The following is a 14,633-nucleotide window of genomic DNA, read 5'->3' as shown; positions in this document are numbered from 1 at the left end:
AGACATGTATCAAAACATCAAGTTGTGTACCTTAAATATATACAATTTTGTCTCAATTAACCTGAAAAAATGGAGTCAGAGTCTATTACAATTAACCCCTGATGTTTGACTGATAACTAAAACATTCCATGGTTTATTTATTTGAGACTTGTTTATCTAAGCCGGTATGGCACTGGCAACCTGAGAGCAGTTAGAGAGGTGAATGTTCCATTGAATATTTTGTTCCAGAGCCCAGCACTGTGTTAGGTTGGTGCAAAAGTAATTGCGGTTTTTGCAATTATTTTTATCTAACCTTTTGAACTGCAATTACTTTTGCACCAACCTTATGTATTCTGAGAAGTGAAATGAGTATGTAGGTCACTATCGGTGATGTGTGAAACTCCAAAGAGGATAAGGAGTGGCACGGTGAGACCTCGTGCTGTGGCTTTACTATGTGCAGAGAACTGTGGGACCCCTTTGTTTATATTTTGGGTATCTGTGAGGCAAGAGATTCCCAGAGTTCTTTACCCCCAATAAGGCAAGCCTGGATAAGCAACTGCTTTCACTGGCTAGACCAGATGGTCAGACCATTGGGCCAAAGAACTGTAAAAACGGGCACGAGGCCACCTGTTGGCCAAGACCTCCAGCGCTAAGATGACTGCCTAAAGTTTAGCCAATTGAACTGACTCTTGACTCTCAGCTGCTCTCAGGCAAGCTCCTTTAAGTGTGATAGTGATAAAAATCATCCCGTCAGTGGTGTTCACTGTTGATCTTATGGGACTCCACAGGTATCCAAGGGTTCCGAGAGAGATGACCTCTTCCAGCACTGTGGCATCTGCAAGGAACTGACATTAGGACAAGTTACCCTCTCCTGTGGGAAGGCTATGCAAGAGAACCGAGTTTGGGTTCGAACCTGTAGCAAGGAGGCCTAACTGGGCTTGCAGAGTGCTGCCTCCGTGATCAAAGGCATGTATGGGCAGCCACGTACGGAAGGTCACAGGTTCAGGATCTGAGAGAGCCTATGTTTTTAGGAAAGTCTAGTATGTGGCCACCAACTGCCACACTAATGGCATATAGCATTGGACCAAGGAGGGCAGTTCCTTGTATCAGAAGCCACTAATGGCAACTAATGGCTATCATGGACGGTGCAGAGACTCCAAGCGATTTGAGAAAAGGTTACTAAAGCCTCTACAGTGAAGGAATCTCTAGCGGACCCTAATAGGAGTGTCTGTTCTATGGAAAGCTAGACAGATTCTAGAGCCTTTTATTGCAAGGGGTCCCATTCAAGATGGACCTATTTGCAAGTAACAGAACAAATGGACCTAAATAAAATTTGTGTATAAGGAATGTCGCCTCCATAATCTGAAAATGTCCAAAACATGCTGGGCTGCCTTTAATAATGTGGGTGCTAAGGAGGGTAAAACCTGTTTTTTGACACACTTAGGATTGGAGCAGCCCTCAGCTTACAAAATAGTTTTCAAGACCTTAACTGAGGTTGTGGGTAATGGATCACCCCTTTTTGTGAGCTCCTTTGTGAGTGCTTTTATATCCTGAATAAGTGTGTCATGTGAATTTCCTCAGAGGAGGATGCCATCAGTGTAATGCCATTCCTGTGCATCTGGAAAAAGCTGGATGTGGTTAAGATACTGCCTGCAAAGATGATGTCAATTGACAGGAGTGGAGAAGTACCCCACTGAGTACCCAGGTCAAGGTGCATTATGTCCCTTTAAAGATGAGGATGAACTGTAACTGAGAGGCTATTGAAATAGGCACTGAAGAGAACATGTCAAATACTTTGCTATGACTGCAATTTACCAGTTACTTATTGGGTGGCATCAGAATGTCAGTAATATTAGATAAGGAGCCCTAATGGTTGGGGCCATGACATGAAGGGTATGAAAATTCACAGGAGGCACCATTCATGCTTTCCAGGTTTCAGAACAAGTCAAATGTGGCTGTTAAATTCAGAAGCACTGGGGATATTCACACCTTCTCTACATAGGTGTTATGTAATGGATTTCAATCTTTGGAGGCCCTATTTTCATTTAGATTGGGCCCTTATTTTTTTAACTAGGGTGGAAGGTGTTTTTACTTTATAAGGAGAGAGAAGGTCGGTGGGGTAACATTTTTTCAAGCTGATTATATGTAAAAAATACTCCATTTTATTACTCGCTGGGTCAGATTGTCCATGTGCACTAGGCGATATTTTAGGGCAATGAGTTCTTTGGCTATGGGGAATTTAGGCAAGGCAATAGTTCCAATGGTTAAGCTTAGGCATATCTGTTTCTATTTTATGCTCAGTAACTCCTTGATTTTTTTTTTTTTTTTAATCAGCTTGCCCAGATGTGGGCCAGAAGGGGGCAAGGAAGGAAAGAGGTTTAAAGCTGTCAATAGTCAAACATCAAAAATGGAATCGGATTCATTACACACTGCCACCCCTCCCCCCACACATCACTCTGTCCCTATATCCCTCGTCCCCGCACACATGCAGAAGCACCAATAAAGTGCTGAGGAAATTCACCTTCAGTCCTCACCTAGGCCTTATTCTCAGTGTCTGGCTAACTATGGAAAGTCTGGTCTGGGCCCCAAACTTGCAGGATTCTACTTCTCCCCCTTCTCAGCACTGTGCCCCTTCCTTCCCTCCCTCCCCTCCAGAGATACAAACACATCTTTTGACACCTGTGTGTTAATCATTAACACGGTATTGTTTTATTTGGTCTCAACACATGGCGACTGATATTAAGCTTGGATCTGTGCACACAGATCATTCTTTCTCCAGCTCTTTCTCTGGAGAAGCAGTAGACACGGCAGTGTCTTCGGCGCTTGGTAGGCCTGCGGAATCACTTGTACCGGGAGGATCCTCCAGGTTTTCTTCATCCTCCTTTGGCTTCTCTTCATTCTTTTTTTCATGTTGTCTGTGGCAAAAGATGAGTATCTGCGGCTTTTTCCCTCCCCTACGCTTGGCCGCACTCTTCCGAAGGACTGATTTTACCTGCGCGAGCATCCTCCGTATCTGGTAGGGAAACAGGCAAGCACAGAAAGACATTGGTTTGGGGGAAGAGAACAAGAAGCAGGTGGGAAGGGGGACTGTAGGAGAAAGAGAGAGGATTGAGGAGGGGTTTGTGCCAGGCAAGGGCAGGGTTAAGGGTCTTGGGCTGGGGGGTCAATGAAAAAGAGGAGGAGGCACGAGTAGGGTACTCTGACCTTCTCGCTTTCTTGGTCCTTGAGTTCACCAGGGGTTATCTTCTTCCCTGTAGTATTTGGAGTTTGTTGTTTCAAGTCTGGGGCTTCCGGTTGCGTTTCCATGGCGGAAGTAGGGTCCTGCCCTTCCTCAGTAACCTGTGCCATGTTGTAGCAACACTGGCCTACTCAGGGCTCCTGGCCGCTCTATAAATACCCTCCCAGAACAATGAGGAGCCACACCCTTCAGCTCTGATTGGCCAGCAGAAATCCTTCCAGCCAATAGTAGCCCTAGGGTGGCTTGACGTCACAAAGCACCACCCTTGACAATCCGTGGGTGGGCGGAAGGAGGGAGTAGGGGGGTAGGAGAGGGAGGGAAGGTGCAAAGGAGTCTAGATGCTCCAGTTAGAGAAAGGGAGAACTTCCTCAACACCCGCTAAGAACTTTCTCAAATTGACCTCTCACTCTTCCTCCTCTGGTTCAGGTCTTGTGCTGAACAAAGCAGGGAGAAGGTGCTTGCTCTAAGCCATTCCCCATAGCCACCCCCATTCAGTGGTTCATTCTATTGTCTCCCAGCGCTCATCCTTACCTAGTATTTTGGTGGGGGGGGGTGTTGTTTTAATGAATGTTTTATTTTAGAACAGGTTTAGATTGACAGAAAAATTGTGAATACCTATATAACTCACACCCAATTTCCATCATTATTAGCATCGTACATTAGTATGGTATATTTGTTACACTTAGTGAACCAAAACTGAAACAGTATCATTACCAGAAGTCCATACTTTACTGAGATTTCCTTAGTTTTTACTTAAAGTCCTTTTTCTGTTCCAGGATCCCATGCAGGACACCACATCGAATTTAGTCATCATGTCATGTCTCATTAGGCTCCTCTTGGCTGTGACAGCTTTTTAGACTTCTTGTTTTAGAGGACCGTGACAGTTTGGGGGAGGCATTGGTTTTTGGGGTTTTTTGTTTGTTTGTTTGTCTTGCTTTTTTTACATTAAATCCTCAGATGTTATTGATGTTATAGCTGAAAGTTTGTACCCTTTTACCAACCTCTTCCTATGTTTCCCACTCCTCAGACCCTGGCAAACATTTTTCTACTTTCTGTTTCAATGAGTTTGACTTTTTTTTTTCCTTCTTTTTTTTTTTTCAGATTCTACAGGTAAGTGATACCATGCAGTATCTGTCCGTTTCCATTTGGCTTATGTCACTTAGCTTAATATCCTCAAGCCCCAACCATGTTGTTGCAAAAGGCAGGGATTCCTTCCTTATCATGGCCAAATAATATTCCTGTGTGTGTGTGTGTGTGTGTGTGTGTGTGTGTGTAAAACATCTTTATCCATTCATTCATTGATGAACACTTACATTATTTATCTTGGCTGTTGTGAATAATGCAGCACATTCCCTAGTATTTTGGATGTCTTCCCTATAATCCCATGGCGCTAACTACCCATATTTAAGTTTCAGTAAAGATATGAATTATCACACTTCCCTTCAACATTTGGCTCTACCAGGCAACTTTCCCATGGTGTGTGTGTGTGTGTGTGTGTGTGTGTGTGTTTACTAGACATACTTCAGTGAGTTTCTTCTGTACGCAGCTTATAAGTTTTTTCTTCCAGAGAACTTCAAACCAAGTCAATACCATCAGGGTTATGCACCTCCCCATGGCAGTGGTTGAATTAATCCCTTGCGTTTGTCACAGGGGTACCATGGATGTTGCTCTCTAGGACCCTGAGGATCAAGATTGTCTGTGCGTGAGCACATCTGTGTGCATGTGCGAGTGTGTGCGAGAGAGAGAGAGAGAGAGAGAGAGAGAGAGAGAGAGAGAGAGAGAGAGAGAGAAAGAGAGAGAGAGAGAGAGAGGGAGAGGCATAGGTAGCAGCAGCAGAAGCATTTTGTAAAGTCCTAGTGAGTCTTCTGCTTTTAGGTGTGTGACTTCAGCCTCCCACATAGTAACTGCTATTCCTCCCCATGAGTGACCACCCAGTGGACCTGTGTATTGAACAGACGCAGTCTTTCTCTTGAGCTCCGTATAGAAAGGGGACCAACAACTGGTCAAGACACAACAGATGTTCAAAAGGTAAGCATCATTCCCTTGGGCTTAATGTCAGTCACATCTTATTTTGGAATTGAGACACGTGATTCAATCTGAGTCTGATAAATAGGTCCAGGTTGAGACACGTGATCAAGGACTGCTTTAAGGAGGGCTCCAATCCCGTCACCCTGTTATTAGATGCCAATTTGCTAAACTGACTCATGTGGATCAAATCTTTAGCAGATGCTCAGTAAGACTCACAAATGCAGCACAAAGAAGAACAGTTGAAAACACAAGCTAGCCAGCGGGCAGTAGCTCAAAGTGCACGCTTACCGACATGGAGCAGAGCCAGTTAGGAAGCCAAGGCAAAAGAAAGACCCCTGGTGGTAGTGGACAGTACCTTGATGTCCTGCTCACGGGGCCAACCATTGTGATCATGCCACAGACAGGACTAGATCCTTCACCCAAACTGTGGTTTGATGTCAAGACTGATGCCACATACAACAAGAAAGTATGAAAAAGGTTATTCCTTACATAATGAGGCTTTCCAGGGCAAGCAGGATAGACTCTCAAGCAGCTTCAAGGATGGCTTGAGAGAGAGCAGAGGAAGGAGACTGGCTTGGCTTATATGGCAGTAAGAGGATGCAGCTGGAGTGAGAGTTCCCACATACAGGTCAGGGTTTGCATGGTCTAAACGTCCTACTGACCCCACAGAAAACCATACCTGAGCTTTTTTATCAGACATAGAGAAGTAGGGGAAGAGATAGTGGGGGGGCTCTTTTATAGAATAGTGTTGTGTCAATGCAAGATATGCTAACACAATTTAGAATTCTCGTAACCCTTATAACCAAGCTTCTCGTATAGTTTTTTACTTGCAGCTGCTTTTTACTGGATAAGCATTTCAGAAATTATGGTCCTTTAAATATTATTAAAGTGGCTTAGAATTATCTTGGTTCATCAACAGAGAAACTGTGTAGAAAGAGCAAAGACAGCTAGCATCAAAAGTCTGACACTGTCTACAGGAGAGTAGACCTAATTGCACTATCGGAATTATGTGGGGTTACTTATATTTTTCCTATCCCAGGTGATTCCTGTAGCATCCAAAGACTGTAATAATAATAATAATGATAATAATAATAATGGTAATAATAATAATAGAAACTAACATTTATTGACTACTAACTCTATGTAGGAATTATACTAAATATCCAGGTCCCTATCTAATCTTCATCACAACCCTATTAAGTGGCAAAACAGAACTTTTTTCTAATTCTACTGTGACTCCTGTGGCCTTCTCCATTCCAATTATAGAAGAAGAAAAGGATATGAGGGAGGGCACACGGAAATATATATGGGCTCTGCTCAAAAGGGGCATGCATTACTCCTGCTCACATTTCACTGGCAAAAACGCCCATAGCCACACCTAAATGCAACAGAAAAGGAGAAATGTAATCTATCCAGAGGAGGAGAACTTCAATGTTGGAGATCAGCTAGCAATCTCTGTCTTCACTATCCTGTTCATCACTACCCCCAATATTTAGAGTAGGGCTTGGCACACAGTAAGTTGTCACAAATATATCTTTTGAATGAGTTGGTTTGAGTTCTTTAGGTCAATTATGGGGATCAGAAACATATAGAACTTGGTTAAGCAATGGTTTCTTAGATTCAATAGCAAAAGCACAAGCAACAAAGAAAGAGTAAATTGGACTATATCAAATTTTTAAAAATGATTTCTTCTGCAAAAATAACATCAAGAAAGTGAAAAGTCACCCCAAAGAAAGAAAGAAGATATTTGCAAATCACATATTTGATAAAGGCCTAGTATCCAGAATACAGAAAGAACTCTTACAACTCAACAACCAAAATACAAATGACCCAATTAAAAATTAGGCAAAGGACGTGAATAGACATTTCACCAATGAAGACATTGCCAACAAACACATGAAAATATTCTTTACATCATTAGTCATTAGGGAAATGCAAATCAAAACCATGATGAGATACTACTTCAAACCCACTTGGAAGGCTATAACTAAAAAAAAAAAAAATAAATTACAAGTATTGGCAAGGACATGGATAAACTGAAATCCTCATACACTTCCAGTGGGAACATAAAATGATGGAAGCTCTGGAAAACAGTTTGGCAGCTCCTTAACAAGTTAAACATAGACTTCCTGTACTACTAGCAATTCCATTCCTAGGTACATAACCAAAAAAAACTAAAAACAGAGGAATAAACAGGTGAATGAAGCATCAGAAAAGCAATGGGCAGATAATGTTTCAATGGAGAAAATGGTCAATTTTATTAAATACTCTTCATAGATAAGAGGGAGACAGACAGATGATTATTGAAATTGGTAGTATGGAGGTCGTTGGTAACTTTAAGAAAAAGAAGATTAGGACTTCCGGAAAAATGGCGGTGTGAGGTGAGCCTCTGTAAAGCTCCCCTGGAATTTACAAAGAATCGAACAATAAAAACTCCACAAAGGACTCCCTGCACAGCAGACAGGCAAGACGAAGAGGCCCACTACCGACTGAAATCACCTACAGGTGGGAGATTCGCGCGAGTGGAGGGAGGAGGAAAGGGAGAAGTGCGCAGAGACGGAGCCGCGCGGGCGCAGGATGCAGACCTAGCTCGGTGCGCCGAGCTCGCTGCTTCCCGGAACCACCGCAGCTGCGGGAGAGGGAAGAACTCGGACTGCTAGGGCTCCGCTTATGGCCCAGAGGGCTGAGGGGACAGCATATAACACGGCTGAACCCAATGCTCACGGCAGAGACCTCGGAGAAAAGACTGGGGGAAAAAGGCTGAAAACGGTGGTTTAAGCCCGCACTGCCGAGCAGAGAACGGAAGCCTTAGGCACTGAGACTAGCCGCCCCCTCCCTCCCCTCCCAGAGCTCGCCCCGCCCCCACCTACCCGGTGCTAGAAGCGAAACAGTAGCAGTGTTAGATCAAAACAACAGAAAATGTGCTGTTTTGAGAACTGTGGACCGCAAACACAAATTCACAGCCCAACTAGTTCCAGCAAAGGGGAGAGAGCTGTGGAAGCAGGACCGGCTGTGGTGGTGGTCGCCACCATTGCTCTGGGCCACCTCTCACAACTCACCCCGCCCCTGACCCCACCTATCTGGGCGGATCCCTGCAGGAGTAAACAGAACTGCTGAAACATACGGGCTCTGAATCAGGAGCTGGAAGAGCTTCGGAACATCAAAAGCTCTCCGCATACCCACCGGGACACTGCGCCCTGTGACCTAGATGAACTATTAACAGAGGAGAAGCCCGTCTCCCAGGGAATCCCCCCATTGTGTGAGAAGTTGGAATAGTGCAGAGAAAACATAGCACTACCGTGTGGGAGAAGAAAAGTAAGTTGCAGTTGGAGAAATAATAAAACATTCTTCCAACAAGTACTGGCAAACAAAAGAAAGACCGCTTTCTATCAACCTGTTGCAGAAGTCACTCCTGTAGATGTCTAGGAAGAGAAATAGTAAACCAGCAATCGCCATGAATAACCAAGGCAACAAGACAGCTCAGAAAGAAAGTGAAAAATCTCCAGAGAAGGCACTTAAAGATACAGAAATATGTGACTTAAATGACAGAGAATTCAAGATTGCAGTTCTGAAAAAACTCAACGAGATATAAGAAAACACAGATAGGCAGTTAAAGGAACTCAGAAAATCAATCAAAGAACAGCATGAGCATTTTACGAAAGAGATTGAAATCTTTAAAAAGAACCAAATAGAATTTCTAGAGATTAAGAACGCAATAGAAGAAATTAAGAATGAAATAACCAGCTTAGGTAGTAGAGTTGACCAGATGGATGAAAGAATCAGTGACATTGAAGATAGAAACCTGGAAATTACACAGATGGAAGAAGAAAGAGACTTAAAAGAAATGAAAGAACTCTACAAGAACTTTCTGACTCCATCAGAAAGAGCAATATAAGAATAATGGGCATACCAGAAGGAAAAGAAAGGGAGAAGGGAATAGAGAATATATTCAAACAAATTGTCGATGAGAACTTCCCAAACTTGTAGACAGAACCGGATCTTCGAATCCAAGAAGCAAATAGAACACCTAATTACCTAAATCCTGACAGGCCTTCTCCAAGGCACATTGTATTGAAGCTGTCTAAAATCAACGACAAAGAAAGAATCCTGAAGGCAGCCAGGGAAAAGAAGACGGTAACCTACAAAGGAAAGCCCATTAGATTATCATCAGATTTTTCAGCAGAAACTCTATAAGCCAGGAGGGAGGGGAACCAAATATTCAAACTATTGAAAGAGAGAAATCATGAGCCAAGAATAATATATCCAGCAAAGATATCCTTTAGATATGATGGAGGAATAAAGACCTTTCCAGACATACAGAAGCTGAGGGAATTTTCTAATACACGACTTGCACTACAAGAAACACTAAAGGAGGCTATCCGACCACCATCAACAGGTACCATTTGTGGCAACCAAACCATAAAAAGGGGTAGAGTAAAGGCCTGAACTGGAATATGGCAATGGAGAAAGTAAGCGTGCTGAAGAAAATGGAATACTCTAAGTATCTACATTTTTTGTTTACATAAACTTAAGGGTAACCACTCAAAAAAAATCCAGAACTGAAATATATACTGAAATAAAAGAAGAAACAGAGGTAAACATCATAGAACACCACCACACAGAAATAATAGACAACAACAAAAAGGCAAAGAAACAATGGAGACACAGCCTTACCAGAAAACTAAAGATAGAATGACAGGAAATCCTCACATATCAATAATCTCCCTAAATGTAAATGGACTGAACTCACCAATAAAAAGGCACAGAGTAGCAGATTTGATCAAAAAACTAAACCCAACCATATGCTGTCTCCAAGAGACACATCTCAGCTACAAGGACAGGCATAGACTCAAAGTGAAAGGGTGGAAATTGACACTCCAAGCAAATGGTACCCAGAGAAAATCAGGTGTAGCCATAATGATATCAGATGAAACAGACTTCAAGGTGAAAAAGATAACAAGAGACAAAGATGGACATTTCGTAATGGTGAAGGGCACTGTACAACAAGAAGACATAACAGTTATCAATATTTATGCCCCCAATCAGGGAGCACCGAAATATACCAAGCAACTACTAACAGAACTAAAGGGAGAAATTGACCAAAACACAATTATACTAGGGGACTTAAATACACCATTGACAGCTATGGATAGATCATCCAAACAGAAAATAAATAACGAAATAGTAGCCCTAAATGACACATTAGATGAAATGGACATAATTGACATTTATATAGCACTTCATCCTAAAACATCAGACTACACATTCTTTTCTAGTGTACATGGAACATTCTCAAGGATAGACCATATATTGGGACATAAAATCAGTCTCAACAAATTTAAGAAGATTGAAATCATACCATGCATATTCTCTGATCACAAGGCTTTGAAATTGGATATCAACTGTAAAAAGAAAGCGGGAAAAAACACAAATACATGGAGATTAAACAACATACTTTTAAAGAAGGACTGGGTCAAAGAAGAAGTTAGAGGAGAGATCAAAAGATACATAGAAACAAATGACAATGAAAATACATCCTACCAAAATTTTTGGGATGCAGTGAAAGCAGTTTTAAGAGGGAAATTTATCTCATTACAGGCCTATCTCAAGAAACAAGAAAACTCCCAAATAAATAACCTCATGTTACACCTTAAAGAACTAGAAAAAGAAGAACAAGTAAAACCCAAGGTCAGCAGAAGAAAGGAAATAACAAAAATTAGAGCAGGACTAAATGAAATAGAGAACAAAAGGACAATAGAAAAAATTAATGTGACAAAGAGCTGGTTCTTTGAAAAGATTAACAAAATTGACAAACCCTTGGCTAGACTTACTAAGATAAAAAGAGAGAAGACACTGATTAACAAAATCAGAAACGTAAAAGGGGAAGTTATCACGGACACCACAGAAATACAAAGGATCATCCAAGAATACTATGAAGGACTATATGCCACCAAATTCAACAACCTAGAAGAAATGGACAAGTTCTTAGAAACATATAGCCTTCCAAGGCTGAACCATGAAGAACTGGAAAATCTAAACAGACCGATCACCAGTAACGAAATTGAATCAGTCATCCAAAACCTTCCCAAAAGCAAAAGTCCAGGACCAGATGGCTTCACTAGTGAATTCTACCAAACCTTCAAAGAGGATCTAATACCAATCTTGCACAAACTCTTCCAAAAAACTGAAGAAGAGACAGTACTCCCTAACTCATTCTATGAGGCCAACTTTACCCTGATACCAAAACCTGGTAAGGACAGCACAAAAAAAGAAAACTACAGACTAATATCTCTGATGAATACCGATGCAAAAATCCTAAATAAAATTCTAGCAAATCGAATACAACAATGCATTAAAAAGATTATTCATCACGACCAAGTGGGGTTCATCCCCGGGGCACAAGGATGGTAAACATACGCAAATCCATCAATGTGATACATCACATAAACAAAATAAAGGACAAAAATCATATGATTATATCAATTGATGCAGAAAAAAGCATTTGACAAGATACAACATCCATTTATGATTAAAACACTTAATAAAATGGGTATAGAAGGAAAATACCTTAACATAATAAAGGCCATATATGACAAGCCCTCGGCTAATCTCACAATTAATGGAGAAAAACTGAAGCCCTTTGCTCTACGTTCAGGAACACGACAGGGATGTCCCCTATCACCTCTGCTTTTCAACATAGTGTTGGAAGTCCTTGCCAGAGCAATCAGGCAAGAGAAAGAAATAAAAGGCATCCAAATTGGGAATGAAGAAGTTAAATTATCACTCTTTGCAGATGACATGATGCTATATATAGAAAACCCTAAAGACTCCACCAAAAAGCTATTAGAAACAATCAACGAATACAGTAAAGTTGCCGGCTACAAAATCAACGCACAAAAGTCCATTGCCTTCCTATATACTAACAATGAAATCTCAGAAAAAGAAATACAAAAAACAATTCCTTTTGCAATTGCAGCAAAAAGAATAAAATACCTAGGAATAAACTTAACCAAGGATGTGAAAGATCTATATGCTGAAAACTATAAGACATTTTTGAAAGAAATTGAAGAAGACACAAAGAAATGGAAAGACATTCCGTGCTCATGGATTGGAAGAATCAACATAGTTAAAATGGCCATATTACCCAAAGCAATATACAGATTCAATGCAATCCCCATCAAAATCCCAATGGCATATTTTAAAGAAATAGAACAAAAAATCATCAGATTTGTTTGGAACCACAAAAGACCCCGAATAGCCAAAGCAATCTTAAGGAAAAAGAACAATAATGGAGGTATCACACTTCCTGACTTTGGCTTGTACTACAGGGCTACAATAATCAAAACAGCATGGTATTGGCAGAAAAACAGACACATAGACCAATGGAATAGAATTGAGAACCCAGAAATAAAACCACATAAATATGGACAGATAATTTTTGACAAAGAAGCTAAAAACATACAATGGAGCAAAGACAGCCTCTTCAATAAATGGTGCTGGGAGAATTGGATAGCCACGTGCAAAAGAATGAAACTGGACTGCTATTTGTCACCATGTACCAAAGTTAATTCAAAATGGATCAAAGACTTAAGCATAAGAGCTGACACAATAAACTGCATAGAAGAAAACATGGGTACTAAACTTATGGACCTTGGGTTCAAAGAGCATTTTATGAACTTGACTCCAAAGGCAATGGAAGTAAAAGCTAAAATAAACAAATGGGACTATATGAAACTTAAAAGCTTCTGCACAGCAAAAGAAACCATTGACAAAATAAAGAGGCCACCAACTGAATGGGAGAAGATTTTTGCAAACAGTGCCTCCGATAAGGGGCTAGTATCCAGAATATACAAGGAACTCATGCAACTCAACAACAAAAAAACAAACAACCCAATTGAAAAATGGGCAGAGGACTTGAAGAGACATTTCTCCAAAGAGGACGTACAAATGGCAAATAGACATATGAAAAAATGCTCAACATCACTAATCATCAGAGAAATGCAAATCAAAACCACAATGAGATATCACCTCACCCCAGTCAGAATGGCTATCATCAACAAGACAAATAGTAACAAGTGTTGGAGAGACTGTGGAGAAAAAGGAACCCTCATACACTGTTGGTGGGAATGCAGACTGGTGCAGCCATTATGGAAGGCAGTGTGGAGGTTCCTCAAAAAATTACGAATAGAATTGCCATATGACCCAGCAATCCTTCTCCTGGGTATCTACCCAAAAAATCTGAAAACATTTAGAGATAAAGACACGTGTGCTCCAATGTTCATTGCAGCTTTGTTTACAGTGGCCAAGACATGGAAACAACCAAAATGTCCTTCGATAGATGAATGGATAAAGAAGTTGTGGTATATATACACAATGGAATACTATTCGGCAGTAAGAAAAGATGATATAGGAACATTTGTGACAACATGGATGGATCTTGAGAGAGTAATGCTGAGCGAAACAAGTCAGACAGAAAAAGCAGAGAACCGTGTGATTTCACTGATATGTGGTGTATAAACCAAAAACAACAAAAGAACAAGACAAACAAATGAGAAACAGAAACTCATAGACACAGACAATAGTTTAGTGGTTACCAGAGGGTAAGGGGGGTGGGGTGGGAGATGAGGGTAAGGGAGATCGAATATATGGTGATGGAAGGAGAACTGACTCTGGGTGATGAACACACAATGGGATTTATAGATGATGTAATACAGAATTGTACACCTGAAATCTATGTAATTTTACTAACAATTGTCACCCCAATAAATTTAATTAAAAAAAAAAGAAAAAGAAGATTAAGAGTAGAAAAGATTTAATATAAACCTGAATGATGTGTATTAAGGATATAATATAATATGAGGAAGTGGGGGGTAGATCGACATTTTCTTTGGAGAGGTGTGGTGCTAAGGAGGGAAGAAATATGGGACTATAGCTAGAGGGGGATTTCGTATCAAGAGTGAATTTCTAAAAGCGTAGATTCCAGAGAATATCTGTATGCTGATATGAATGATTCTATGAATTGATGATATAAAAGATCAAGGGGATAATTGTAGAAGAAGAAATGTTGAGATAGCAAGAAGGGTATTCAGAATACTAGTACATGGGATCCATAGTAAAAGTGGAAGGGTTAGCCTTACATAAACAGTTAATGTTTATACATTGTACAGAAGGAAATGATTATGGCATAGTTACAAATGCAGGTGATATGATTTGCTGAGGAACATACAAGGACACTCTTTCCCTTGATTCTTTTTTTTTTTCCAGTAAAGGAATGAGGCGATGTCATAAAATGACAGAAGTGAGGGTGGGGTTTCAAGGAATTGAGGAGAGGATAAAGTAGGGAATACTAAATCTGAATAACGGAAATGGGTGCATAATATGAAAAGAT

General features: G+C 40.8%; 2 protein-coding genes across 3 annotated transcripts in view; both read right to left on the bottom strand.

The window, feature by feature from the left end:
• Positions 1 to 14,633, bottom strand: part of LOC141569587 (endogenous retrovirus group K member 5 Gag polyprotein-like) — a 579,116-nt gene that overhangs the window by 409,633 nt on the left and 154,850 nt on the right. The gene's annotated exons all lie outside the window — the stretch shown is intronic.
• On the bottom strand, positions 2,704 to 3,327 carry LOC148754686 (uncharacterized). The gene is made up of 2 exons (XM_088794788.1): positions 3,184 to 3,327; positions 2,704 to 2,992 (listed from the first exon to the last, which is right to left on the bottom strand). The coding sequence occupies exons 1-2, from the start codon at positions 3,325 to 3,327 to the stop codon at positions 2,744 to 2,746; spliced, it is 393 nt and encodes a 130-aa protein (XP_088650914.1). The 3' UTR covers positions 2,704 to 2,743.

The sequence above is a fragment of the Rhinolophus sinicus genome, chromosome 18 (genome assembly GCF_057876585.1).
Source record: "Rhinolophus sinicus isolate RSI-liver-muscle chromosome 18, RSI-T2T, whole genome shotgun sequence".
NCBI lineage: Eukaryota > Metazoa > Chordata > Mammalia > Chiroptera > Rhinolophidae > Rhinolophus > Rhinolophus sinicus.
The sequence above is the reverse complement of the archived record's forward strand: the minus strand, read 5'-3'. Positions and strand labels throughout refer to the sequence as shown.

Bases quoted from the DNA above. Each gene is read 5' to 3' on its own strand.
- LOC148754686 (XM_088794788.1), bottom strand. From the start codon at position 3,327: ATGGCACAGGTTACTGAGGAAGGGCAGGACCCTACTTCCGCCATGGAA. The intron at 2,993-3,183 runs GTCAGAGTACCC...TTTCCCTACCAG, and splicing joins AGGACCAAGAAAGCGAGAAG to ATACGGAGGATGCTCGCGCA.